Genomic DNA, 25,422 nt, shown 5'->3' on the forward strand with positions numbered 1-25,422 from the left:
GCCAAGTACTATGAGAACAGGGAGATAAATTTGGTACAGTGGAAAGAGTGTTGGACTTGGAGGTAGGAAGACCTGGATTGTAATTTTGCCCCAGATGCTTACTAGTTGTGTGACCAGGGTCAAGTCATTTCATCTCTAAGCCTCAGATTCCTCATGTGTAAAATGGGGACAATACTACCAGGAGCACCTCCTGGTTATTGCAAGAATCACATGTGATAATATAGGGTCTCCCAAAAGATTGTATATGTAAAGCACTTTGCAAACTTCAAAGTGCTATACAAATGTCAGCTGTAAAAGAATTACCTCCCTGTTGATTATATTTGGAAGGGTAGCATAATAAAATCTCCACATACAAAGTTATATTTTCTCCTGGGCAAGAACTCAGTCACATAACATAGAAGACAGAGGTGAGGGTATCTGAATGTCTTTTATTATTTTTTTTCTTCACATTTATCCTATTTGTGGTTAAACACAACTTCATCTGACAGCTTTAAAACCATTCTCGTAAATAAGAAAAAAGAGCAGCCTTGGCCAAAATAAAAGGACACGATGAAGAGTTAAAAAAAACAAACAAAAAAAACCCATCACTTAAAAAAAAAAGCATATTTTGAATAAGCAAACAGAAGATGATCCCCTGGGAATGCTTACAAACTCAACAGGACAAAAAAGGGGGAAAGAAACTTTACGACGGGGTCAAAAACAAAACAGCAACAGCAGCAAGGATGCAAAGTGCAGGTGTGCCTAGGTTTCATCCCCACAAACCATTTGGGAAATTGATGTAGCCAACTAGTCTTTAGATAAAGTGACGCGTTCTATTTGGAAACAAACATTCAGTTACAGATCTTGCAGGTTTTCTATTTTGTTTCAGGTTACGTTATATCTACTTTACAGTGACTTTACCTGGAACAAAGGATGTATGCGATACATGATTGGTTATGAGTCCTTACATCTACAGAAGAGACCTTACCTAAGTGGTAATGATCATGTCTTTGTTTCCTTTTAGCAATGAACAATGAGAAGCTGCAATCTCTGCTCTCAGAAGTCCCAATACCCTTTTCTTTTGGCTAGAACACAAAACAAGTAAATCCCCAAATCAAACCCTGTCTCATCTTTGTCACTTTCAGTGAGTTGATTTGTTTCCCCCTCTGCCCCCAAAATGACCAAACAGCCAGTTTGACCATTTCCTCGTAACTGAGGGGTGGTTTGCTTGAATTGGTTATTCTAGGATTTGTTTCATCCTTCCCTTCCCATCCCATTGCTTTACTCCTTTGGGGAAGGGAAGCCAGCATAGTGTGGGAGCAGGGTGTTTACAAGTGCTGCTCTAGGAAACAGATCTGATGTTGTAAACTCTATTTAAAAGGCATCCCACAGGGATGTGATATGAGACTGAGAGGGATAATCCAGCTGATGGTGCCTTTCCATTTATGATCACTCTGTTCACTGATATTTCCTTCTTTTTACAGGTCAGATTTTAATTAAAAAAAAATACACAAAATATCTGCCACTTGGTTTAGAGTTTAAAAACTGAGAACTAATTTTACTGTGTTTATAGTTCAACAGTAATAAGGTTAATAAGAATAACACATACATTTCACTGACAGTTTCATCTTTTTGGAATTTCATGGAATAAAACTTTATTTTGGTGGTTTTTTTCCCTATTCTTACCAAAATGGAGGCCTGTACCTAACTAGAGATACTTAAATATTTCTTCGACCATTTTCATTCTACTATATTATGAAAATACCAGGCTTCAAGCAAGGTACTAATAAATACTTAATTAAAAACAAATAAACAAAATCCCTGAACTCCAACACAAAACTTAAAAAACCCTTCCCTCCCCACCCTATCCCACCTCCCCTATAAAGGCCTCAACATCACCCTGACATGGCAGAGATTTCATAGTCACTGGCCGAGGTGATGGGCTTCCCCATCATCCGGATGTTCTTGGCATTGGTTATTCTGGCCATCATGCACACTGGTTTGTCAAAGTATTTCACCAGGGCAGGCTCAGTTAGGAGGGAAGCCAAAAACTGCTCAAAGGTGACGGCCCAGTCCCTGTCTAGGCTGTTGCTCCGAGGAAGGGCCGCGGTGCCTCTGCCACTGCGTACCAGGACGGTGTCGTCCCCAATGTCCTCACAGTGCAGCTTGTCCTCCTCGTGGGAGCCTGCGCTCAGCACCGAGTAAGATGACATGGAGCTGTCGTCCTTCGTGTCGTCATCAGAGATGAGCATGGAGGACCCAGCCCCATTGTCTCGGGGGGAAGAATCCTCCAGCTTAATGTCCTCCATTTGCCCGCCTAGGGGGCCCTCTGAAGGCTCCTCACTGTCCATCACCAAGCTGGTGGGGAGCAGCTCACTTGGCTCCATGCAGTAGGACTGGCTGGGTCCTTTCTTGGGGAACAGCATGCTCTGGATGCCCTGGGCACAGGGGTGACCGCTGCCTCCACCCTCGTTCTCTTTGGCTGGCTGGCTGACAAAGAGTTTGCCCACTTCTCCAATCTCTAGTAGCAGGCTGGTCACTGCGGCTGTGGCATGGTACAACTCCTGCTCATTTGGGTCCTCACTAAACATGTTGTACATTGTCTTACATAGTTCAATAAACTGACCCTGCGGACAAAACAGGAGACATTTTATCATTATGTCATAGGAAGGTACATACAGTGGTCTGACCTGGGAAGAGAAAGCCATTTAAAATAATCTCCCCTAGAAGATGTGCCTGGAAGGACACTCAAAATCACAAAAGCTTTCTTTTCAACTTATTGTAATATGACATAGTCATAGGAGAAATGATCTTAAGCTGTTTTGTGATTCACCTGGTAGGGATGTGCTGAAATATAGATCCACTTGTGAATAGCATTGATGGAAGCCCCGCCCACATCAGTGAAATCACAGATCCATTTGTATCAGGGTCAACAAGGGTGGAAGAAATTGTGAGTGAAAGGTAAAACAAGATTGTAAGATAGAAGCCCACTGATTCTAATACAGCCTGTGTTTTGGGTGACAGGAAAAAATCATTTAAGAGCCATGTCACAAAAACCAAGGCAAGCACACTAATGCAGTATTGATGCAACCAAAAAGTGATCCAACCAAAAGTGGGGCAAGAAAAGTGACTAAATAGTTCACACTCTTTGACCTAGTAGTCCTAGTCAATCTATCAAGGATGTCAAAGACAGAAACAAAGGTCCATTGTATATTGAAATATTCACAGCAGCATTCTTTGCATAACCAAAGGCACTTTTTGGGTGCTAGTTGTCTATACTCCACGCAATTAACAAGAATTATTTTTTTTATCCCTCCCCCTTCATGAGCAGCCAAAAAAAAAATGTGTGGAGGGGAGCCAAATAGCAAATATGCATAGTAAGGCAAAGCAAAGCAAAAATCTCACATTTTCCATGTCCAAAAATGTACATCTCATTCTATTCCTTGAATCTGTCAGGATGTGGGTAGCCTGCTTCATTCTCAGTCCTCTGACATCATGGTATATCCCAACCAACTCTAGTCTGGGTATTCCCACTGCAAATTTATGAAATCTAACCACACTGGGCCCTCATAGCCACAAGCCAATCCTTCTTCTTCTCTGACTGACTCAATTGCATTCCTCATTTATCCTCTGTTTGGAACAGAGGATGTTTCAAATTCTTTTTAATCTTCTAGAGGTTTCCACATCAAACTCCTTGCTCTCAGCAGAGGACCCTGCCTCATACTTAGAGACCCTTCACCCCAGACTACCTCTTGTTCACTATTCTATATCTCTCACAACCACTTGGCAATGTCTTCCTCCTTTGCTCCATATTCTGGTGAAGAGGCCATTCTCTTCCACGTCTGCTCTCTCTACACATTCCCTCCTATCACCTCCAGCAGCATGGTATTTTAATTATTCCCTCTTTACATGATTTCCCCAATCTTAAAAAGACCTTTCACTTAAATCTATGATTCCTTAAGTTATAGTTCTATATCTCTCCTTCATCTATTGGTAAAATTCATAGAAAAAGCCATCTACATTCACTGCTTTCACTTTCTCACTGAATTCCTCATATTTAATTACCTTTTCCTATAGGAATGTCACTCTATTACGTTCAGATACCAGAATTTAATCAGCTATTCCCCAATTGATAGACAACCATTTTGTTTCTAGGTCTTTCCCACCCAAAGAATGCTGCTGTGAATATTTTGATATATTATGGACCTTTGTTTCTGTCTTTGACTTCTTTGACATATATACTATGTCAAAGGCTATGGAAAGTTTAATTACTTTTCTTGCATCATGGTTGGACCGTTTTTTGGTTACATCAACATTTTAACATGATCAACATCCATCAACATCAGTGTGCTTCCCTTGGTTTTTGCAACACTGCTCTTTCATTGTTTCTCCTCCTATATCCTACTCCTAATCACTAGTATCCTCCAGAGCTCTGACTTGGATCCTTTTCTTCTCTCTCTGTCTTCTATCCTTTGGCAAACTTATTAGCTCACGTAGGTGCAACTATCATCTCTATGCAATAACACCCAGATCTAAATATCCATATCACTGTCTAGTGGACATCCCTACTGGATATCTCAGAGGCATTTCGAACTCTTATGTCAAAATAGGATTCATTATCTTTTCCCTTAAGCCCACTCATCTTCCTAATTTCTTCATTTTTCTGTGTAGGTTGCCACCATCCTTCCAGTCACCCTGCTTAGCAATCTTGATGTTATCTCTGACTCTTCCTTCTGTCACCCCTTGCATCCAATCAGTTGCTATGTCTTATCAATTTTACTTCCAAAATATCTCTTGCATCTGTCTTCTTCCCTCTACTCCTATGGCCAGCACCCTAATTCAAGCCTTCATCATCTCTCTCTTGGACTGTCGCAATAGCTTCCTAACTAGTCTTGCTGCATCCAGTCTTTCCCTTTTTCATACACCTGATATTCCCAAATTAGAGTTCTGATCATATCAGTCTCCTGCTTTTAACTATCTCTTGAGATTGAGATAAATGGAAACTCATAATTCCCCACCTCCTATGTTCATGTCTTTGCATAGGCTGTCCCTGATGACTGGCCCGTGCCTCTCAGAATACTTAGCTTCCTTCAAGCTCAGTTCAAATGCCAAATACTTATCCAGATTACCCCAGTTGCTAGTATTTTCTCTGCCCTTCCATTATCACCACAAAAATGACTATTTATAAAGATAGGGATAGAGAGTAGACCTGTGAGTTCATTGGTTTAGGCAACTTCCAGGTGAGGAAATTCCCTCTATCAATGCAGGTAGGCATGTCCTCTGCAACATACAGTCTCACAGAATTGCCTATGGCACTGAGGTCAAATATCTTGCATCAGAGGTAGGATTTAGAACAAGGCATTCCTAACTTCAAAACCACTATGTCCACTCCACTACTCTGACTCTTCCTTTGTATATATTCTGTATTTATATCTCTCTGTAAAGTTGGTTTCCCTCCTTCTAAATATAATATAAGCTCCTAGTATCAGGGACCATATAATTTTTGTGTCTATATCTCCAGTAAGCAGTAGGCACTTAATAAGTATTTGTTGAATAATAATAATAATAATAATAACTAATAATAGCTAGCACCTACTTTGTGCCAGGCACTGCATGAAGTGTTTTACAAATATCTCTTTAATCCTGCCAAGAACCTGGGGAGGTAGGTGCTATTATTATCCCCATTTTACAGATGAAGAAACTGAGGTAAACAGAAGTTAAGCAGAATGCCCAGAGCTTTGCTTGAATGCTCTAGACCAGTGGTGTCAAACTCAAATAGAAATTGATTTCTGCACTGCATATTGATGACACATATTTGATATCTCTGCTCTGAACCATTGTGGGGATGGATATTGGTGGATTGTGTGGGTTATCTAATAATTATCCCTTGTTCTTGCTTTATGTCTAGCTCATCTTCTTTTTCCACTAATAGATTTCTTAGATCCCATTCTTCATACTATATTTCCTTTGCCATTGCTTGCCTGTTGTAGCCTGTTTTTACCTACCGGATGTCTCATATTGTCCATTGCTCTCTAAAAATCATTGCCTCTTAAATGTACTATTAGCCCAAGTCTTGATCAGCATGGATCAAGAGAAAGGATACACCACTATCTTGGGTGCCCACACAAGCTCCTGACTTAGCCATGGGAAGGAGACCATGGTTATCTTAAAGTTTGTGTTGAGAGGATCAAATGAAATAATATTTGTAAAACACTTAGTATAGGGCCTGACACATAATAGGTACTTAATAAATGCTTCTTCTCACTCCTGTTAGGATACTATAAACTATAGCTGTGAGTCAAATACGACCCACCACCTGTTCTTATATGGCTCATAAGCTAAGAATGGTTTTTACATTATTTAAATAAACAGGTGGTGGGCCAGAGCCCTTGTGCTACAGTTTCTACCCTGTTATGGATTTTGTTATAGTCTAAGAGAAAAAAAAGCACCCTGGGTGGAAAAGAGTGATCGTGTAAAGTCAGGTAGTTACCTGGTTCAATTTGGGCAGATCCTTTGAATTCTTTGACTTGGCTTTATTCTCTTGGGTCCACAATCTCAGGTAGTTACGATTGTCTTGGGAATTCACCTTCTTCCCTAAAATGAAAAGGTCAAGATATAAGGAGACAGTCTAATAAGTGGGTTATCAACAAGCAAAAAAAGTACATTTTAAAAATTAGTTTAATTTAATAATTAAATACAGGTATGGAGAAAGGTGTACCTTTGTCGGACTTGAGACTCACTGTAACAAACCCATCGTCAGCATTTGGCTTGGTCCTGCTATCCAGGCCAACCACTAGGAAGTGTTCAGAAGGACAATAAGAGATTTTAGTAAATGTAAGATATATCATTTAAAAAGCAAAGCAAAACACAATGCTTGACATTTATTGTAGGGCACCAGCAGAATTTGAAGTTCTCAAGTGAAGTATGTCTAAACCAGCACAGAACTAGAATGAAAACGATGCTATCTGACATTGCAAAGCCTGGGCTACACTCACACACAGCTTAGACTGCCTTGTAACAGAAAAATTGTTAAGCAAAAACAACCAATTGAACGACAGCATGTAACTGTGTATGTATCATTCTGTCTGTCGTACCCCATCTCTCTACCAAGAGGAAAAGCGAGTTTCATTTTCTGTTCTTCTCGACTAGGACTGGTTATTACAATTTCTCAGAGTTTAGATTTCTTTTATTGTTCTTCTACTTCTACTTATATTTCGCTCTTTTAAGTACTTTTTCAAAGGTTCCTTTTACAGTTTTAAAAACAGCTTGTATGTCTTCACTTTATATCTATAATGTTGGTTTTCTCCCAGAGGCTATGGAATCTAGGAGTCACCTGTTTAAAGAAATAAGGTGCCAGAATTGGCCACATTTAGAAGAAGGGCAAAAGAAAGGACAAGAAAATGTAGTATTGTTTTCATAGTAGTTATGAAATGGAGTTGTATTTTTGAGTCGGAAAAGACTTCCCATTATTTTGTAGATGAAGCAACCCCAAGCCTAAAGAAGGAAAGGGAATTTAGGGACCTGGGTCACAAAGCGACAATCCCATGGCATAGCCAAGAACTAAACTCGGGTTTTCCAACTTCAGATCCACTGCTGTTAACACTGAACTCTCTATTCTTCCTTGCATTTACATGTATTATTAGAATTCCTGCAAGTTTAGAATATGCTATTTCAGAAATAGGATTTTTTTAGGATTCACCTATAGCTTTGTAGAGTTTCATAGGGAAATAGCTGTTTAAAGAAAAAGATGAGAAATAAAAGTCCTTGGCATGCCTGCTGCAGGGGTGTAACAGTTAGTCCCCTTTCCCTAGGGTTACCCTCAGCCCCCTCAAAAAAAAAATCCAGGTACCTGAGCTTGTTTATGTAATGTACTAAATCAAATCCCATCATGACATTTTAAGTTAGGATTCTATAATTGGAATCAGAGGACCTATATTGAAATCTCAGCCCAAGAACTTATTCTTTGTGCCTCAGTTTCCTTATCTGTAAAACACTGGGATAGGACAAGATGACTTCTTGGGTCTCCTTCAACTTTAAATCTATGACAGTCCTATGATACCAACATGTTCCCGTGGGTGAGTTATTTCACTCTCACAAAGGATGTGTAAAATGGGCATATTATTACACATGAGCAAAAAAGGTTACACAGCTAGTAAGTATTTGAGACTGGATGCTAATTCCAGGTCAGCTTCTATTTAATTGCTTGAGGTCAGAAAATACCCTCACTATTAAAAACACCTACCATGTGTGCACTCAGGAGTGATGTCTTCAAAAAAGTACTGAGTGGCTTCAAAAGCAGAATCTGGCTCTTCTTGATCAGGGGATGGCTCTAGGAAGGGAAGAGTGTGGTTACTCAAAATATGAATGAGTTTTAAGATGTATCTCATCTCAAAAGACCTGTGAAGAACCCAGTTGGGAAAACTAGTAGAAGTGACTTAGATGGAGACACCTGACACCCTGGTACTTATGACATGAAACCACTCACTTTGTATGATCTTCCACTGGGATTTAGTTCCTAAGAAGATCAACACATGGGTCCCCTTGCACTGGGGACCCAATGAGAAGGAGAAAGAACCCGATATGTTGGGAGTTGATGTGGCCAGCACAAAACTGAGGGCCAAAGTTCTCTTTTGATTTCTGCTATATCAAGGAGTTGTGATGATAATTTACAATATTGTGTCCAATGGCTTTCCTCTCCAGAATTATCCTTCCTGGCTAATGCAGTGTTATTATTATATCGCAGAAAGGCCCTAATGGAGCTGACAATTGCTACCATTAACCCCCCAATCATGCCCAAATATGCCTGGATTTGGTCCAGAGGCTGAGATTACATCGACAGAAAGTGATCCTTGTGGAGAGCTTAAAAAAAAAGAAAGGACATTGGAGCCAGGCACTTAATTTGACTGTGTGTCTCCCTCATCACTGAGTGAATGCTGAAACTGGACTTTTGACTTTGGGGCATATGAAATGGGCAGCTGCTGGAATTATTGCCAGCAGGAAATCATAGGGCTGCTGTACTGAAACTCGCTGGGATGGATGGATGGATGGATGGATGGATGTGTTTTGCTAATTACACTTCCTAAAAAAAGTATGTAATCTCAGACAAGCAGTCAAAAAGGCAAACTGGTTTGTTGCTACAGCTGTGCAAATGTTCAGTGAAGAATGAAAACCACATTTGCAGCAGATGAGACTCTCTGTAGGAGGGAGAGAGCCTTGCAATGTGAGCCCAGACAGTCTGCGCTGTCCTCCTCTCCCACCAAACCCCCCTTTTTAAGATTCACCTTCTATCCTCAATAAACAGTTCGATAGGCTCTACGTCTCAGGGTGCCATGATTTATCACAAAAGAAATACTTACATACCATGGGGAACATAAGCAACATATGCATTTGTAAGAAGTTTTTTTCGTAACTTTTTTCATAAAGTGTCCCTCCTTCTATCCCTACAACATGCATTTGGACACCTGGTGGTTGGCTATACTAAGAAAGTCACCTTGCAAGATACATCTTCCTCACTGATGCTAGGTATTTTATCATTATTAATTGTTTTCTGCTTGTTCATCCTCTTTGAAAGGATGAATTTTCCCTTGGAAGATTTGTAAATCAACTTCCTAACACTATAGTATGAGCATTTTTTTAATTAAACAAACAAACAAACAAATCCAAAACACTGACTGGACATTTGTGGGAGAAAGAACCACTGAAAATGGTCAAAAAGAAGAACACAGACTATGATAAGTGTCCTGTCTCCATCCTCATTAATTTAATAGACATTTTTTTTCATTTGACAGCTATTCCTTCATTTATTCTCCATTGCTCTAAGAAAACAAATAAAATCAGAAATCTGGAACTAGAGGATAAAGACTCAGAAAAGTCCTTAAAAGAGAAAGAAAAAGACTTCTCTTCCCTGAATTCATCAACCCCACCCCTTAAAGGTGTAGGTGGGGTCTTTATTCTGCCTAAGGACCTTTTTTTTTGAGCTCGAGGAACAGAATGAAGATGGAGGTCCCTCAAGACTTTTTTTTTTTGCCAACAAGAGAGCACAGCACAAAGTCTTCTTAGCAGATTTTCTCCTCTCAGTTAGGTCCTACCTAAAGTTTCCTCTTAAATTCGCATCTTTCTGGAGCTCCTGCATAATCTGCTACCTTTGTAGGACCCTTCCCCCAAGCTCTGAGGCTGATCTGGGCAGTTCACTTACCAGGCAAGACATGCATTTTGTAGAGTAGTTTAAGTTTCTCTGTGAGGTCGCCATGACAAGCTGCACCTAAAAAGAGCAAATGTTACCATTAGCCACAGAAGCCACAGAGCCCTCCTTTTCTGCTGTTCAGTTGTTCAGTCATTTTCAACTCTTGTGACCCGTTTGGGGTTTTCTTGGCAAAGGTACTGAAGTGGTTTGCCATTTCCTTCTTCACTCATTTTACAGATGAGGAAACTGAGGCAAACAGGGTGAAGTGACTTGCCCAGGGTTACAACAGCTACTAAGTGTCTGACACTGGATTTGAACACAGGTCTTCCTGACTCTTGGCCCAACTCTATCCTGTGCCATCTGGCTACTTTAGAGCCCTCTTGTCCAGAATATCCCCACCACCATCAATGCTGTAGCTAGCATTTATATAGTGTAAACCTGCACAACATAGGGCCCATGGGCACTATGTTTTGCAGCCCTGTTTTGCATCCTCTTTTTTTTGTGGGCTACCCAAAATCCTTTCACAGATTGCAAATGGCAGCCTGTGGGCTGAATGTTGTGCAGGTTTGATAGTACAGTGCCTAGCACATAGTAGGCACTCTAAGGCCTTTACAAATAATCTCATTTAATCCTTACAACAACACTAGGAGATGGATGCTATTATTATCTCTATTTTACAGATGAGGAAACTAAGGCAAACAGGGTGAAGTGACTCCCCAGGGAGTCTAGTAAGTGTCTGAGGCAGGATTTGAATTCAGGTCTTCTTAATTCCTAAGGCCTAGATGTATCTACTTCATGGTGCTGAACTACTCTGCACTCCTCAAAGCACCCTCATGGAACATGACTGAGGGAAATTCTAATTCTGATTAGGGAATGTTTGGACATAACTTTCTATTGGGAAATATATCCCAAATACATTTGATCATTTGTTAAAAACAAAACAAAAAAAAAACTCCACTAGACTTTTACCAAAAATAATTTCCAAATAACAAAATGGCAAGTCTAAATTATTCTTCTCCACAATACTTATTATTCACTTAATAAGACAGGTTGGTCTGATTCTAGACTCCTAGTTGGTAGAGAATTCTAACATTTTAAAATCCCATGGAAGGGCAAAATGTGACAACTAAATCCCATGAATCCTTTTTTTTTTTTCTAAACAGGAACTACTGTCAAGCTATGTCTTCCATAGCCTGTCCTTGGAAAATTGATTTAAAAAAAAATAGGACTTCTACCTTTTTGGTTTTAGCTCCAATGTTTCATCTTATTAGATAAATTTGAACCTTAATTCTATTAAGCATTGGATTGGCTGTCCTCAGTCCCGTGATCAACAAACAACAAACAGTCCTTTTTTTGGCTCTTGTTGATAAAAATGTTCACTAGGGTAGTTACAAGGACAGGGTCCTTTTATGTGACATTAGAAATTTCCCTCCAGGCTGACAGACAACTCTTTGTCCACACTTTCTGGGATACTTGTTCTACTGGCTGTAAATAGACATCATTACTAATCTCTTTCCCCATCTTATCCACAAGCATTATCATGTGAAATTTGCTAAATGCCTTACTGAAATCAAAATACATTTTGTCTCCAACTTTCCTTCATCTATCAATATCAATAACTATTGAAAAAAGGAAAATGTATTTGCTTGATGTGACCTTCTTGGTAAACCCATGCTGGTTCCCCACAATCACTGCTTTCTTTAAAGGGCTCACAACTTAATAACCCATTATACACTTATGATAGAGATACAATGACATGATAGCTGTGATTTCCATATTCTACCTACCTATCAGGAGGGAATTGGCCCATCTCTAGTCTTCTCACATGTCACCTGCTCTAGAAGAGTTGTCCAAGACAACAGAAAAGAATTCTGCCCATACCTGTCTGCAAGCACCTTCTGTATCTTGGAATGTAATTTGCGTATACCCAGAGACCTGAACTCATTTAAAAGGACAACTTGCTCTTTTAGTATATTCTTACTCATTTTCGGATCAATTGCCTTAAAGATGATTGTTCAGTCCTTTCTGTCTAAAGATGTTCTCTTGAGTAGAAAAGATGGAAACAAAATAGGAATTGTGTAGTTCTGCATCTCTTTGTCATCTGTTAACCTTTGCCAAGCAAAGAAATTAACTCTCCATTTTTTCTCCTTAAAAATAGGTTACGAGGGCTTTTGTTCTCTTTAGTATTTCTCATAAGCTTCTGCTCACGATGGGTTTTAGCCTTTCTGACACTATTCTTACTAATCTAGGCCACCTTTTTGTATCTGTCCTGGTATATACATGCTTTCTGTCTTTAGTGTGTTACTTGGCACATAGATTTGTGGGTCACATAACAATAGAATAAATTATTTACACGCATACATAAAACTGCTGTAATAGGCTTGGAGACCTTATAGATGGGTTGCTTCTCTATTCTTTAAAGCTGCCCTTCTCAGCTAATGAAGAGTTCTGTACCCATGAAGCTGACTACTAATCAGGTTACCCCAAATCATGCCATAACTTGTCCGTACTTAGTCCAGAGACAAATTCTCGGAAGTTGATCAAAGAGTCTCCATTTTCATCCAGTAACTGGAATAAACGAGAAGCCAGCACATCAGAGTGAGTCCCACAGGCCCACGGGAAGAGCAGGGTGAACATCCCTTTGAACTGCTCAAAATCAATACGGTATTGTTCCAGGTAAGGCAGGCTGGGGTCATGGCGGTCCAGGGCATTGCTGTTTCCACCCCAGTAACAGCTGGTGAGATGTTCTGCCTGGTAGGAGGGGAGGTAGGAGAGAACAGAATTATACACAGATCATAACAGCATTGCCTTTTCCACCAATACAGCAATCTTATAAAAATAAGTGATTTTACTGCAAACCAGAGAGGGGGAAAGGGGTGGAGGAGCCTCATTATTTCCTCTCTATCTCCACCACCTTGTTTTTTGGATCTACTCTTTCACTCCAGGCCATCATGCCCATGGGAATAAAATGTTAATTTGAAAAATGTCAACTTGAAGATGTGCCCCCAAAATAGTAACTTCATAACAATTCTATGGAGTACATAGTGCAATTATTATTATGCCTGTTTTTAAGATGCAGAAACTGAGGTTGAGTGGTTGAATGACTTGCCCGTAACACACACACACACACACACACACACACACACACTTTGAATCTAGATCTGAGATCCATGTCCATAGATTTCTACATTAAAAAAAAATTTCCTGCTCACTTTTAACCCTCCAATCTCACGTAACTGCACGTTGGCCATTGGGAGAATTTAGTGGCACTCACTACCCAAAGGGAATAGAATCTAATTTTATCAAAAACTTGCATTTTTGTCTCCTGTTACATTAAGTAGCTTATCTATTGAGGGTACTGAATGCAACTTATTATGAATGTTATTCAGTTGTTTCAATCATAACCAACTCTTTGTAATCTCATTTGGGGTTTTCAAGGCAAAGATATTGGAGTGGTTTGACGTTTCCTTCTTCAGCTCATGTGACAGATGAGGAAACTGAGGCAAACAGGGTTAGGTGACTTTCCTCGGGTTACTCAGTGTCTGAGGCCAGATTGACTTTAGGGAAAATAGTTAATGCCTTTAGGCCTTACTTTACTCATCTATTAAATAAGGAGTTTTCACGAGACGATCTCTATGGACTCTTCTAGGTTTATGAGAAGCAAGCGCCCTGCTCCCTTTTTTTAAGCATGTTCAAATAGTTTATTCTTGTCAGGTAATATTGAGGAAACTTAAGGGTCTGAGTTTTCAGTCTTCCATTTTGTTCTTAATCAGGAAAGAAGTAAAAAAGGTGTTTTGGTCCTAGCCTTAATATTTGATTAATTGCCACTGCCAAATGAGCACCTCCTATTTGCACAGCACTGGAAATAAAAGCTATATTTGAGCAAACTGAATTTTCATGTAAGGACAAAAGTATAGTAGGAAAGGTTTAGATCTGCAAGAAAGGCCATCTAATCCAATCTCTTCACTTTGTGGATAAGGAAACTGAGGAGAAATGACTCTCCTAAGGTCACAAAGTAGTAATAGCAGAATTTGAAACCACATCCTATGAATCCAAGATGAATACTTTTCACACTATATCACATTCAAATCTTGATTCTTTGACATCAAACCAATGACCCTTTTAAAATACCATGCTGCCTCGGTTGGTTGGAATCCTGGCACGACATGTTCACTCTTTTCACCATCTCTAGAGAATACCTAGGGCTACTTTTTGTTTTAAATTTCTTTGATCTGCTGATGCCTAGGACAGCTTATCAATAAGTTCTCTTCTCCATAGATAGAATGGCTCTATAACACCCAATGGAGTCAATTAGTAAACTCAGAACAGATGAAAGTGGCCACTGAATTACAAGGTGTTAAAAAAAAATCACTGAATTGTTATCAATATTTCTTCATTCTTTTCACTAATGAGAAAGATTAGGGAGGAATGAATTATCAGATCCACAGAATTGAAATTTAATCAAGCAGGCATTTCCTTCTTTAATGCAACACTCTTATTTCTTTATAAAACTGAATTTTATTTCCCATTAAGAGCTTTATTTAGGAAATAAACATTGATAATAACTTTGTTCGGTAGGTTAATGCTCCCTTCTTTTATTGGCCCTAAACTACAATTAAGAGTATTTTGTGCAATGAAAGAACAGGGGATATCAAAATCATCTAGTTAGAAGGGTGACCCAATTTTTTTTTGTCTTAAACAATACATTTTTGCATTCTCAGTGATGCCTTAGTCTTGTGTGGTAAGCTTTATTGAGGCATCACTGCTACCTCAATAAATACGAGTTACCACGATTGCTATTGTGATTATATTGTCCTTAGAAGGCACTGCTACAGCTAGAATTTTTCCCCAACAAATTCAAATTCATATGAATGGGTTTTTTCCATTGCATGCCCATGAATTTCACTTATAGCTTACTTTAAAAAGAGCATAAAGTTCTTCCAGCTCATCGATTGTAAATGATGTTTCAGTCACTATTGTCCGCACCTTTGAGAAATGGAAGAAGAAAGGTTAGATAGAGGCAGAGAAGTGCTTTGAATGACCCCAAGCTCTTTCTTGTCACAAAAGCCCACCTTACATCAGCCCACTGGTATTTTCCCAGTGAAGAAAACACAGATGCAAGTGAGGAAGAATTAGTATTGTAGATGATCCAAAAGGCATGAGAATGTTATGACTATTAAGTAATATTACAATGATGACTTGTGCATGAGAAAGGCCATATGAGATATCCTATCAAGGACATGAATGACTAAGAAAATGAGGAGGTGGGCTGGTCATGTTATGACAAGGATGGATAAGAGATGGAGATCCAAAGTGATAGGTTGGTCACCTGCAAACTATGAAAAGAATCTGAGGAAGGCTTTGGGTGTATGGGGATAGATGTTTTGTTGTTAGCTTACAAAAAGACATGGATAAGAATCTCATAGAATGAGAAGGGAGTGAAGGAAGTCCCTGCACTGATGAGGTCATGGATCACAGGATCATAAAAAGCTCAAGGAGATCTGTAAAATACAAACCCCCATAGGTAGTGCAGTGAAGAGAGCGCCAGACCTAGAGTCAGGAAGGCCCAGGTTCAAATCTAGCCTTAGTAAATTATTAACTGTGTGGTTCTAGGCAAGTCACTTAACCCTGTTTGCCTCAGTTTCCTCATCTGTCAAATAAACTGAAGAAGGAAATGTCAAACCATTCCAGTATCTTTGCCAAGAAAACCCCAAATGGGGTCACAAAGAGTCAGACACGACTGAAATGACTGAATAATGACCTTTTTTTTTCTTTTTCAGATGAAAGCCCACAGAGGTTAAGTGAATTGTCCAGTGACAGAAGCAAAATTTGCACCCAGTTCTTCTGATCTCTATCCAGCATTGTTTCTACTATACCATATCCAAAGTATAGGATAGGAGAGAATTGAGGGGCCAGGGAAAGGAATTTAGATGGAGGGGAGGAGATGTTGGTTTATAAAGGACTTACCACATTACGTTTAGTAGTGTCTTCAAGAGTCTGGATGACCTTTAGCCTCTGTTTAAATCTCATCTGTTCAATCAAGTCAGCTCGGATAGTTCCAAATTTCTGGAAAGGAAAATCCAGAATTTCTGAAGATTTTGTCTAGAACTTGATAAAAGTCTTTCTCCAGAAAAATCAGTGAACAATCCTTATGGCAGCTCGAAGCTTAGCTGAAGTGCTTTATTCCAGGAGACCTATCCTGACCCCATCTATCTAGGGGCACACTTATTTATGAACATGTTATTCTCCTTTCCTTGCCCCAGAACATAATCCTTGAAGGTAATGAGTATTTTGATAGCTTTTTTGTTGTTGTTGGTGTTTTGTATTGCCAGTGCTCAAGGACTTGTTTGGCAAATAACAACAATAATAACAACAATGATAGCTAGCATTTATATAGCACTTAAAGATTTATAAAATTATTTTAAAAATATTAACTCATTTGATCCTGGCAATAACCCTGAGAGGGAGAGTCTATTATTAATTCCCATTTATAGTTGAGGACACTGAGGCACACAGAGGTTAAGTGCTCTATCCATCGTACCACTTAGCTTAGAGATTGGTTGATTTCAGAAGTAACATGTGGTGAACATTCTAAGATTTGTTCCTACTTTTTAAATTGCTATTTAATGATTAGAAGTTTTGTAGAGCTTATTTGACACTGCTTTCATAGTGGAGGGGAGGAGGGGAAGGGAGAAGGTGTGGGAATTTCTTGACATAAATTCATTTCTAGTTTGTAATTATATAAAAAAATTGCTAAAAGCAATATTCCCCATAGTTAAAGCTCAGTGGTGTGGTGAATGGAGCACCAAGCATGGAGTCAAGAAGAACTAAGTTCAAATCCAGTCTCAGATACTAGCTATGTGACCCTGGGCAAGTCACTTAATCCTGTTTGCCTCATTTTCCTCATTTGTCAAATCAGCTGGAGAAGGAAATGGCAAACCACTCCAGGATTTTTGCCAAGAAAACCCCAAATGGGGTGATGAAGAGTCAGACATGCCTGAAATGACTGAACAACAACAAACAGCTTCATGAAGGGAAGGGTTGTGTTGTCTTGCCCATTGCCTAGCACAATTCTTTTTACACACTAGGGGATAGTTGTTGAATGTCCAAGCAGTCTTCAAGTCTTAGGGAGCCAAAAGAAGGACCAAGAAAAAGAATCGAGCACTCTGATGCTTATGTGTGTCGATTATCGCAGGTCTGACAATGAAGAGGTCAGTATTAAGGCACCACAAATGCCTGCTTTTAGAAAAGGAAGAAAGTCATGCTGAGGCTGGGAAATTGCGGGGGAACTACAGTAAACTCCTCCCCTCCGTCCCCCTCTCCAGTTCAAGAAGAAGAGATCCAAAGTTCTCCTTCCTCTTAGCAGCACCAAGCCCTTCCTTAGACGACAAAGCTCCAGCTTCCCCACCAGTGAGAGTTGCAACCTGAGTATGGTTTCTTGCCAAGGAATGAACAGGGCTTCCTTGTACCCAAAGGCAAAATCATTTGTACCAAATCTGACTTTCTTTTTGCAAAACTTGAGATTTTTTCACCCACGCCCTTCTGTGCTATTGAAAATGAAATGCTTCTTAATAACATGTAACAAGATCTTTACTTGTTTTGCCTTGTATAAGTCTGCTATTTTCTCAAAGCAAAAAATAGTCCATTTATTTCTAAAATATCTTAAAAAACAACAACCCACAAACCCCCATAACATGCTTCAAACCAGCAATTCACACCGAGAAGAGTTGCTTTTGAATAGGGTATGATGAGACTATATGGTGTAGAACAAGCTTCTTCCTAAAGAGGAGCTGTCTTGGCACAGAGGAAGATGATTTCTAAGGTTAATTAGATATTGATGGAGGAGGTTACACAAAGTGTTATATAAACAGCTTTCTTCTTCTGAAGTTTCTATCTGGCCAGATCTACTACACAGAATCAGCTCAACCAGATGAGACTGAAATGTCTGATGTATTTTATTTACAGCTGCACATCCAGAAGGCAGTGGAATGGGCTTCTCTAGGTGTCAGCTGAAGAGAAGGGGAAAAGGGAGGGTGAGGGCAGATTTTGGCCAGGTTGTTTTAACACTAGAAGGATCAGGAACATCAACTGATCCGAGAATTTTTGAATGATTTAAAGAAAATTTTGAATAATTTTATTATAATTTACTATAATTTCTTCTACCTTTGGAAATGCTCATTAACTATAATATAAGCAGATACAATTTCACTCTGAAAAAAAACCATTTTAATCCTACTATCACTATTTTCTTTGCCTCATGGGTTAAAAAAAAAAAACAACCCATCATTTGATGCAGCTTTGTTCCCTGCAGTATTAAATTCTGGTTCTTCTAGGTTAATAGATCCAAGTAATGAAAAGAGAGTTGGTATATCTCAGATTCAAAGGTAATGATAAAGGGTGTATATTCAGAGCCAGTGATAAGAATGCAGGAAAGAGGTGGCCATTTTTTGTGTGGGGTAAGAAAGAGCATACAATGTTCCTTCCACTTAGAAGTTCCCGTAAGTACTCTGGTGATTCTCAACTTGTGTCTTGCTATTTGAAGATGACTTCTAAAGGAAAAATCAAGAGGAATGACATAATTTTCCTTTTGGAGGAACTTGGATGTATTAACATGCTAAAAATAGAGTGAACAAATTAGCTCAGTGTGTCCGGGAACCAACATTTCCCAGGATTCACAAACCAGATGCAAGTGCCCAGAGATAACCCTTTTTCTCAGGACATCCAGAAATTCAATTCTCAGTGAAAGGAAATAATGTTAGGTTATAAAAAAATTTTTTTAAGTAAAAAATCTTTGGGAGAAGCCAAATCAAAGACATTCCTAAATTGGCTGATCCCTTAAATTGCTCATTCTTACTGAAAAGCAGTAAAGTATAATGAAAAATTAACTGGAGTTAGTATCTAAGCATGGGGCAGCTAAATGGTGCCGGGCCTGAAGTCAGGAAAATTCATCTTCTTGAGTGCAAATCTAGTCTCATACATTTACTAGCTGTGTGACTCTGGACAAGTTTACTTAACTTTTAACATTTTCCCTCAGTTTCCTCATTTGTGAAATGAGCTGGAGAAAGAAATGGCAAACTATTCCAGAATCTTTGCCAAGAAAATCCCAAATGGGGTCATAGAGAGTCACATATAACTGAAACAAAACAAACAACAATAACAACAAAGTGTCTGAGCACCAGGATCCAAATACCAACCCTTTCACTGTATCAGATTGGGTAAATTATTGCACTGCTCTGGGCCTTAGGCTTAGCTTTTGTAAAATGAAGGGGTTGGACTTAGGGTCTTTCTCCATTAAAATCAATGATCCTGTGCTTTTGTCTTTAACATCTCAATATTTATGCAATTCTTTCTGCCTTCACTTTTCCCCATTTGCTAACCTTGGTGAGCTAGCAGGCAAATTTTCCTAATGGCAAGTAGTCCTGGGATGCTGCCTAATAAATATGCAGACTTTATTTCTTCCCATTAGCACCTACTAATTTGATAGTTTTCCACTGTTCAACGTTCATTTCTGAAGGCACGTAGTGACTAACTCATAAAACGCACCAGAAGAGAGAAGAAATTACTTCTTTTAGCTGGCACTAAAAAATCAAAATGTCCCATGGCTCAAATTTAGTCAACCAGCCTATTTTTATAACGACACATACTTGATGAGCCAACCTCATGGTTTTCTCTCTGAGCTCCTGTAGTACCTGGCCAAGATGGTTACACTTGCACAGGGAGCTGGGAGGGTTGTCTGCATTATCTTACTGCATGATCAGCTCGCTGACATCTCCCATAATTAAGAGGCTTCCCTGGATCAAACAGCAATTCTTTAAAGTACAGATTCCCTGAAAGCTGGCTGTGGCAGAATTAAATTTGAAATCAGAAAATGTGGGTTTGAATTCCAGTGTGCTGGAGGCAACCTTAAGTTACTTGTCTTCCCCAGACCTTATAATGTTATAAAAAATTAAGGCTCATTCACATCTTAGTCCAAAATACTTCAGGTTTTTTTTTTTTAAATTTTAACTTTTGGTTGCTTTGGCAGTCAGAGATGGAGTAGCTGAAGGAGGGAAAATTCATTGAAGTCCCAAGGTGGGGGACTTTGGGCAGCCAGAAGGCAATAGGGTTAGGAGGATGCTTTCTCCATGTTAGCTGGATCTTCCTCAGGTTAGAAGTTGGGAAAAGAAAATGAAGAGAAAGGTGAAGAGGAGAAGAAGCAAGTATGCTTCAACTCTTTTCTCTTTGGGGAAGAAACCATTTCTATATATTATATTTGGGGAGATTTCCCTACTTAGTAACTTCTACCAGAAAGAAGGAGTTCTCAAGCTCCCCTCATTTCTGGGCTCTAGATGTTAAAAGATCCTAACTCTAGAACTGGGGCAGACCTCAGAGAGCATCTACTCCAACTCCTCCCTAATTTTATAGGGGAGGAAACTGAGGACCAGGGAGATTAAGTTGACTTGCTCAAAGTCTTATAGGTACTGAGATAGATATGTGAGTTCAGCAGGAAAGTTCACACATCTTCCCACTGTTAGCAGAAAATGGTTCTAGTTTGGGGAAGTTGGTGCTAGATGCATCTATACTGCTTACCCTTCTTTATCCAGGTACTCTTCTTAATAAGCTCATCATCTATATCATGCACCCCAGCTGTGAGAGTTCTTCAAGCTTCTTCTCAGGCCATCTATCTTCTCTCTCTTTACACACACTCTCTTGGTAAGCTCCCATGGGTTTAACTATCATTTCTGTGCAGATATCATATCTATACATCCATCCCCAATCTGTGTCCCGAGTTTCAGTCCTGCTTCACCAATTGTCTGTTAGACATTTCAAACTAGATATTCCAGAGACATCTCAAACTCACCATGTGCAAAATAACTCATCTTCTTCCCAAAATTCTTCCCTCTTTTCCCATTCTCAAAGTGTCAAAGGCACTCTCATCATTTCACATTCCTAGCTCACTTTGGCATTATCCCCAACTTTATCCCAACCCAAACATTTAGTTTGCTGCAAAATCCTGCTATTTCTTCTGCCACCCACAGCATCACTTGGATCTGACCCTTCTTTCTACTCATAGAACTGCCACCCTAGCTAGATCAGACCCTCATCACTTCTTGCCTAGATTATTTCAGCAGCCTAATTGGTCTCCCTAACTCACCCTCCCCTCCCTCCCACTCCAGTGAATCTTACCTGTGGCTGACAAAAGTGATTTTCCTTAAACTCTCATCTGACCACATCACTCACCTACTCCATCAATACTAATGGTTGCCCATTGACTCTAGGGTAAAATATAAACTCCTGTTTAGCCTTGAAAACCTGCCCTCAACTTCCTATCTCACTGAACACTCTTCAATCCAGCCAAACTCTTGTTCTTCATATGCAACATACCATTTGGTTAGGCTTAGTATCCACGAACCAAGAAGAACAGTTTTATCTCTCTAAAGTCTAAAAATTTCTGTAAAAATTCTCTAAATTGTCATTCCTGGGTCAGAATGCAGGCCCACCTTCTGGCCTAACTAAGTGCTCTAACCACTGGGATATCCACACTTTGAGAAAAGCCCAATAAGACACTCGAGGAAGACCTCAACTCAAGCAAAAAATGTTTTTCTCCTTCCCTTTTCTATCTCATTTATCTTAGTCATGAATTTTTCCAAGGCTTAGAAGGGGGAATATACCTTTTTCTTTACCTTGTTAGAGGTTTCTTCACTGGCCAGCCTAGACTTTAATATAATTGAGATTCCAGTTAGGGTCTAGTGATTAGGATTTAATAAAAATCTTTTAGATGCTGGTAACATGACTACAGGGGAATAGTGGGTGAATCAGTCATTCAATTATTGTGGCACCAGGAAGTGTAAAGAAAGCACTTAAAAAAAAACAGTCCCGTAACAGATGCTTTTTTCTTGGGCTCAAGATTTTAGCTAAAGAAGAGCTGCTGTAGGTGTTTAGGTTCTCTCATTAGATAACAAGCAGACAGGCATGTAAATGGAAACCCATTCTTTGATTGTCTCCAATCTCTATGTTTTTCCCTAGGTGCTGACTAAAGATGGCTACTGGGCTGTCCACTACACTGTCAAAGAGCAAAGAGTGGGTTTATTTTTAGGTCCATATGTGTATATGCATTTAAACATACATAAAATCTGTATGCTATGAATTTAAGCATCATGTTTTGAGTATGCCTAGGCATCAGTGGTATGTTCACATGGTCTAAATAAAAAGGGCCTCTTTAAAAAAATATCCCTGTGCAAGTTGAAAACATAATCTCCAGCAAGGATTTTGCACTCACCAAAAAGAAATTTCTGGTTTTAAATGCAAGTAGACATTTCTGTCTCCATTATTTCCGCCCCCAACTTAATCCTCCTAATCATCCCCCAACAAACAATTACAAAGCAGTGCATTGGAATGTAGGCAATCTTTAGCTGCAGGATCTAGCAGCATCTAAAGATAGGAGGACAAGATGTGTTCCAAAGGATCCTCTCTCTAAGTCTTAACTATTTATTAGACAAGTGTATAACACATCAAGGGGCATTCTGCTCCATGACCTTTGGGTTGTAATTTGCTTTATATGATTATAGAATTAAGCTCTAAGGAATCTTAGAGGTCATCTAATCTAACATTCACCTCTGCCTTCCTTTTTTTTTAAACAGTACAAGATACAGGTAATGTTTAATAAATTTGTGTTGACTTGATTTACCAATGAAGAAACTGAGTCTCAAAGGATAAAGTGGTTTGCCTAAGGTTACTCAGGTGTTAAGTGGTAGAGCTGAAGTTCCAACCCTGGTCATCTGACTGTAAAAGCAGATCTCATTTCATCATACCTCACTGCCTTCCAGTTCCAGGGTTCAGGTCCATTTTTAAGTCCTGGGGCATTTTCAGGTCAGAAAACTTCCAGAAGGTCAGGGCTGTTTTAGGCTTTCTCAGAGACTTTGGGTCTACTCTAGAATAGACCCAAGGAGCAATTAAATGGAAGCCCTAACTTTAAGGGGACCGCCTGGTTCAATCTAGAAAAAATGCTAAGTCTTTGGGGTTGGTCTGAGAAAGTAAGTTGACTTAATAGGATCATTCCAAATTGGGGGAGAATCTCCTCAGGACTGATTTACTCTGACCACTTTGGTCAGTTGGGTCACCCTTGGGCCCCAGTGCTTCTGGAATGCCCAATTAAAATTTTGTGAATGCTCCTGCATGTGCTGCTCTGGCTCTGATCTTTGGGGTGAAAGGGCCAATCTTCTCATGGCTCATTATCTACGCCATGGTACTCCCTGTGTTGTGTGTCTCCCTGAAATCCTGTTCCCCAGCCATGTCATCTCCTTCCTCTTAATAAAAAAGAAAAGTGACCTCATCAGGCCGGTGATGACATTGTTCCAGGCTCACTTAATAAGTCTTCTCTTGCTCTCCAGTGGGACAGGATGCAGATCCTCCCAAGGCTAGTTCATGCTTCCTGGGTTAACAATGGCCCTGTGTAACCACATGCAAGGTGTCTCCTGTTTCTAGCTGATTCCAGAGATTTCAACATTTGGCAAATGGCCCTTACCTCATAGGAAGTTCTGATGAGCCTGAAGATATCCACCTCTGGGTAAGGTTCCACATCGTCACTGAGCAGGGAATGAAGGTGAGGGATGGGAGGCAGGGTACTATCTTTATTGGTCACACTGTCTAAGTACCTGTGGATAGACACCAATCGATCAGAGGCTGTGAGGAGACCCAGGAATCTGCTGGCACATGCCCCATGGACATTCTTGCTATAAAACTGCCTGCTGCACCAAGAACAACAAATTACCTTAAAAAAGCCACTCCCACAGTTACATAATGCCCCTGAAATATATATGAAAATAGATCCTGTGACAGAGGTGGAAGCAGACACTAGTTTGAGGCTCAATTCAATTAAATAAAGGAATATAAAATGCAAAATAGAAAATAAAATGCAAAAAAGAGAAAAGAAAGAAGGCCCAGAAAAATCTACTCATAGCTAGGGTTCCAAGTGCTGCTTGGGCTAAATCAGTTCAGTACATAGTCTATTTGTGTAGGAAGTAAGCCAAGCACCAGGAATACAAAGATAGAAACAAAGAAGCCCTTAGTTGATAAACAAACATTGATTGAGGGCCTACTGTATGCCAGGCACTGTTGATTAAAAGGATAAAAACAGAGTCACAGAATTTTAGAGTTTTTAAAAGGCCTCAGTAGCTACCATCTAACCTATACAACAACACCAAAAAAAAAAATGCCCAATGTAACAGTCCATCATTGGTCATCCTACCTCTGCTTAAAGACCTCCAATGCACCTGAAATGTAACTGTTTACCTTCTGAGGCATCCCAGGCCACTGGATAGCTCTAATGATAAAGGACACTTTCCCTGATATCAAGCCTAAATTCATCTTTTCCCAACTTCCTTCCATTGTCCCTGGGCCTATTGGGGCCAAACAGAAAGGTCTGATCCATCTTTCACACAACAGTCTTATGAAATACTTGAAGACAACTGTCATGTCTACTCTTAAGTCTTCTCTAGGACAAACAAGCCCAGTTCTTCCAGCTAATTCTCTTATCAGAAGGATCCAAGCCCCTCACTCATCCTCCAAGTTGCCTTCCTCCAGATATTCTCCATCTAGCTTATCAATGTCCATTTTAAATTGTGGTGCTCAGATTGAACATAGCTCATTGTGCTTATGTGGGTGCTCCCCTCCTACTAGAGGGGAGTATAAAGAGATTATCACCTCTTTAGTTCCTGGAACCTATATTTTACTAGCTTCTTTGCATGACTCATGGGGAATTTGTAGCCCTCTAAAACTCCCAGATACTATGAAGGAAAATTGTTATCTAACCATACTCCCCCATCTTGTATCTGTAAAGCTAATTTTTGAACCCAAATTTTAGGCTTTTTGCATTTATCCCTATTGAATTTCATCTTATTAGATTCAGCCCTGGCTGCTAGCCCAAAGGATTAGCAAACTACTACCTTTGAACTAAAACCGGTTTTTACATTTTTAAAATAAAATGAAAATTTAATTACAAATGTCAAAACCAGGGACAGCTAGGTGGTACAGTGGATAGAGCACAAGCCCTGGAGTCAAGAGGACCTGAATTCAAATTAGACCTCATATACTTGACACTTACTAGCTGTGTGACCCTGGGCAAGTCACTTAAACCCATTGCCTAGCCCCCCCCCCCCAAAAAATGTCAAAACCATTTTTAAGTCACTGGCCCAAAACAGCTCTAATTTGCTAATCTATTCTGGACCTTGATTCTGTCATCTAGTGCATTAATAATCTCTCCTAGGCTTTGCCCTATTGGT

General features: G+C 39.6%; 1 protein-coding gene across 1 annotated transcript in view; it reads right to left on the minus strand.

Annotated features, from left to right (window-relative positions):
• Positions 1–417: 417 nt before the first annotated feature.
• TBC1D9 (TBC1 domain family member 9) overlaps positions 418–25,422 on the minus strand; it is a 123,538-nt gene continuing 98,533 nt past the window's right edge. The window contains exons 13-21 of the mRNA XM_027866843.1: positions 23,667–23,796; positions 16,130–16,228; positions 15,080–15,148; positions 12,673–12,913; positions 10,175–10,240; positions 8,222–8,308; positions 6,698–6,772; positions 6,470–6,573; positions 418–2,606 (exon numbers count right to left, since the gene is read on the minus strand). Coding sequence (XP_027722644.1) covers positions 1,875–2,606; positions 6,470–6,573; positions 6,698–6,772; positions 8,222–8,308; positions 10,175–10,240; positions 12,673–12,913; positions 15,080–15,148; positions 16,130–16,228; positions 23,667–23,796 — 1,603 coding nt within the window. The 3' untranslated portion in view covers positions 418–1,874. The remainder of the gene's footprint in view (positions 2,607–6,469; positions 6,574–6,697; positions 6,773–8,221; positions 8,309–10,174; positions 10,241–12,672; positions 12,914–15,079; positions 15,149–16,129; positions 16,229–23,666; positions 23,797–25,422) is intronic.

This window comes from Vombatus ursinus, unplaced genomic scaffold (genome assembly GCF_900497805.2).
Source record: "Vombatus ursinus unplaced genomic scaffold, bare-nosed wombat genome assembly UNPS02014784.1, whole genome shotgun sequence".
Classification (NCBI taxonomy): domain Eukaryota; kingdom Metazoa; phylum Chordata; class Mammalia; order Diprotodontia; family Vombatidae; genus Vombatus; species Vombatus ursinus.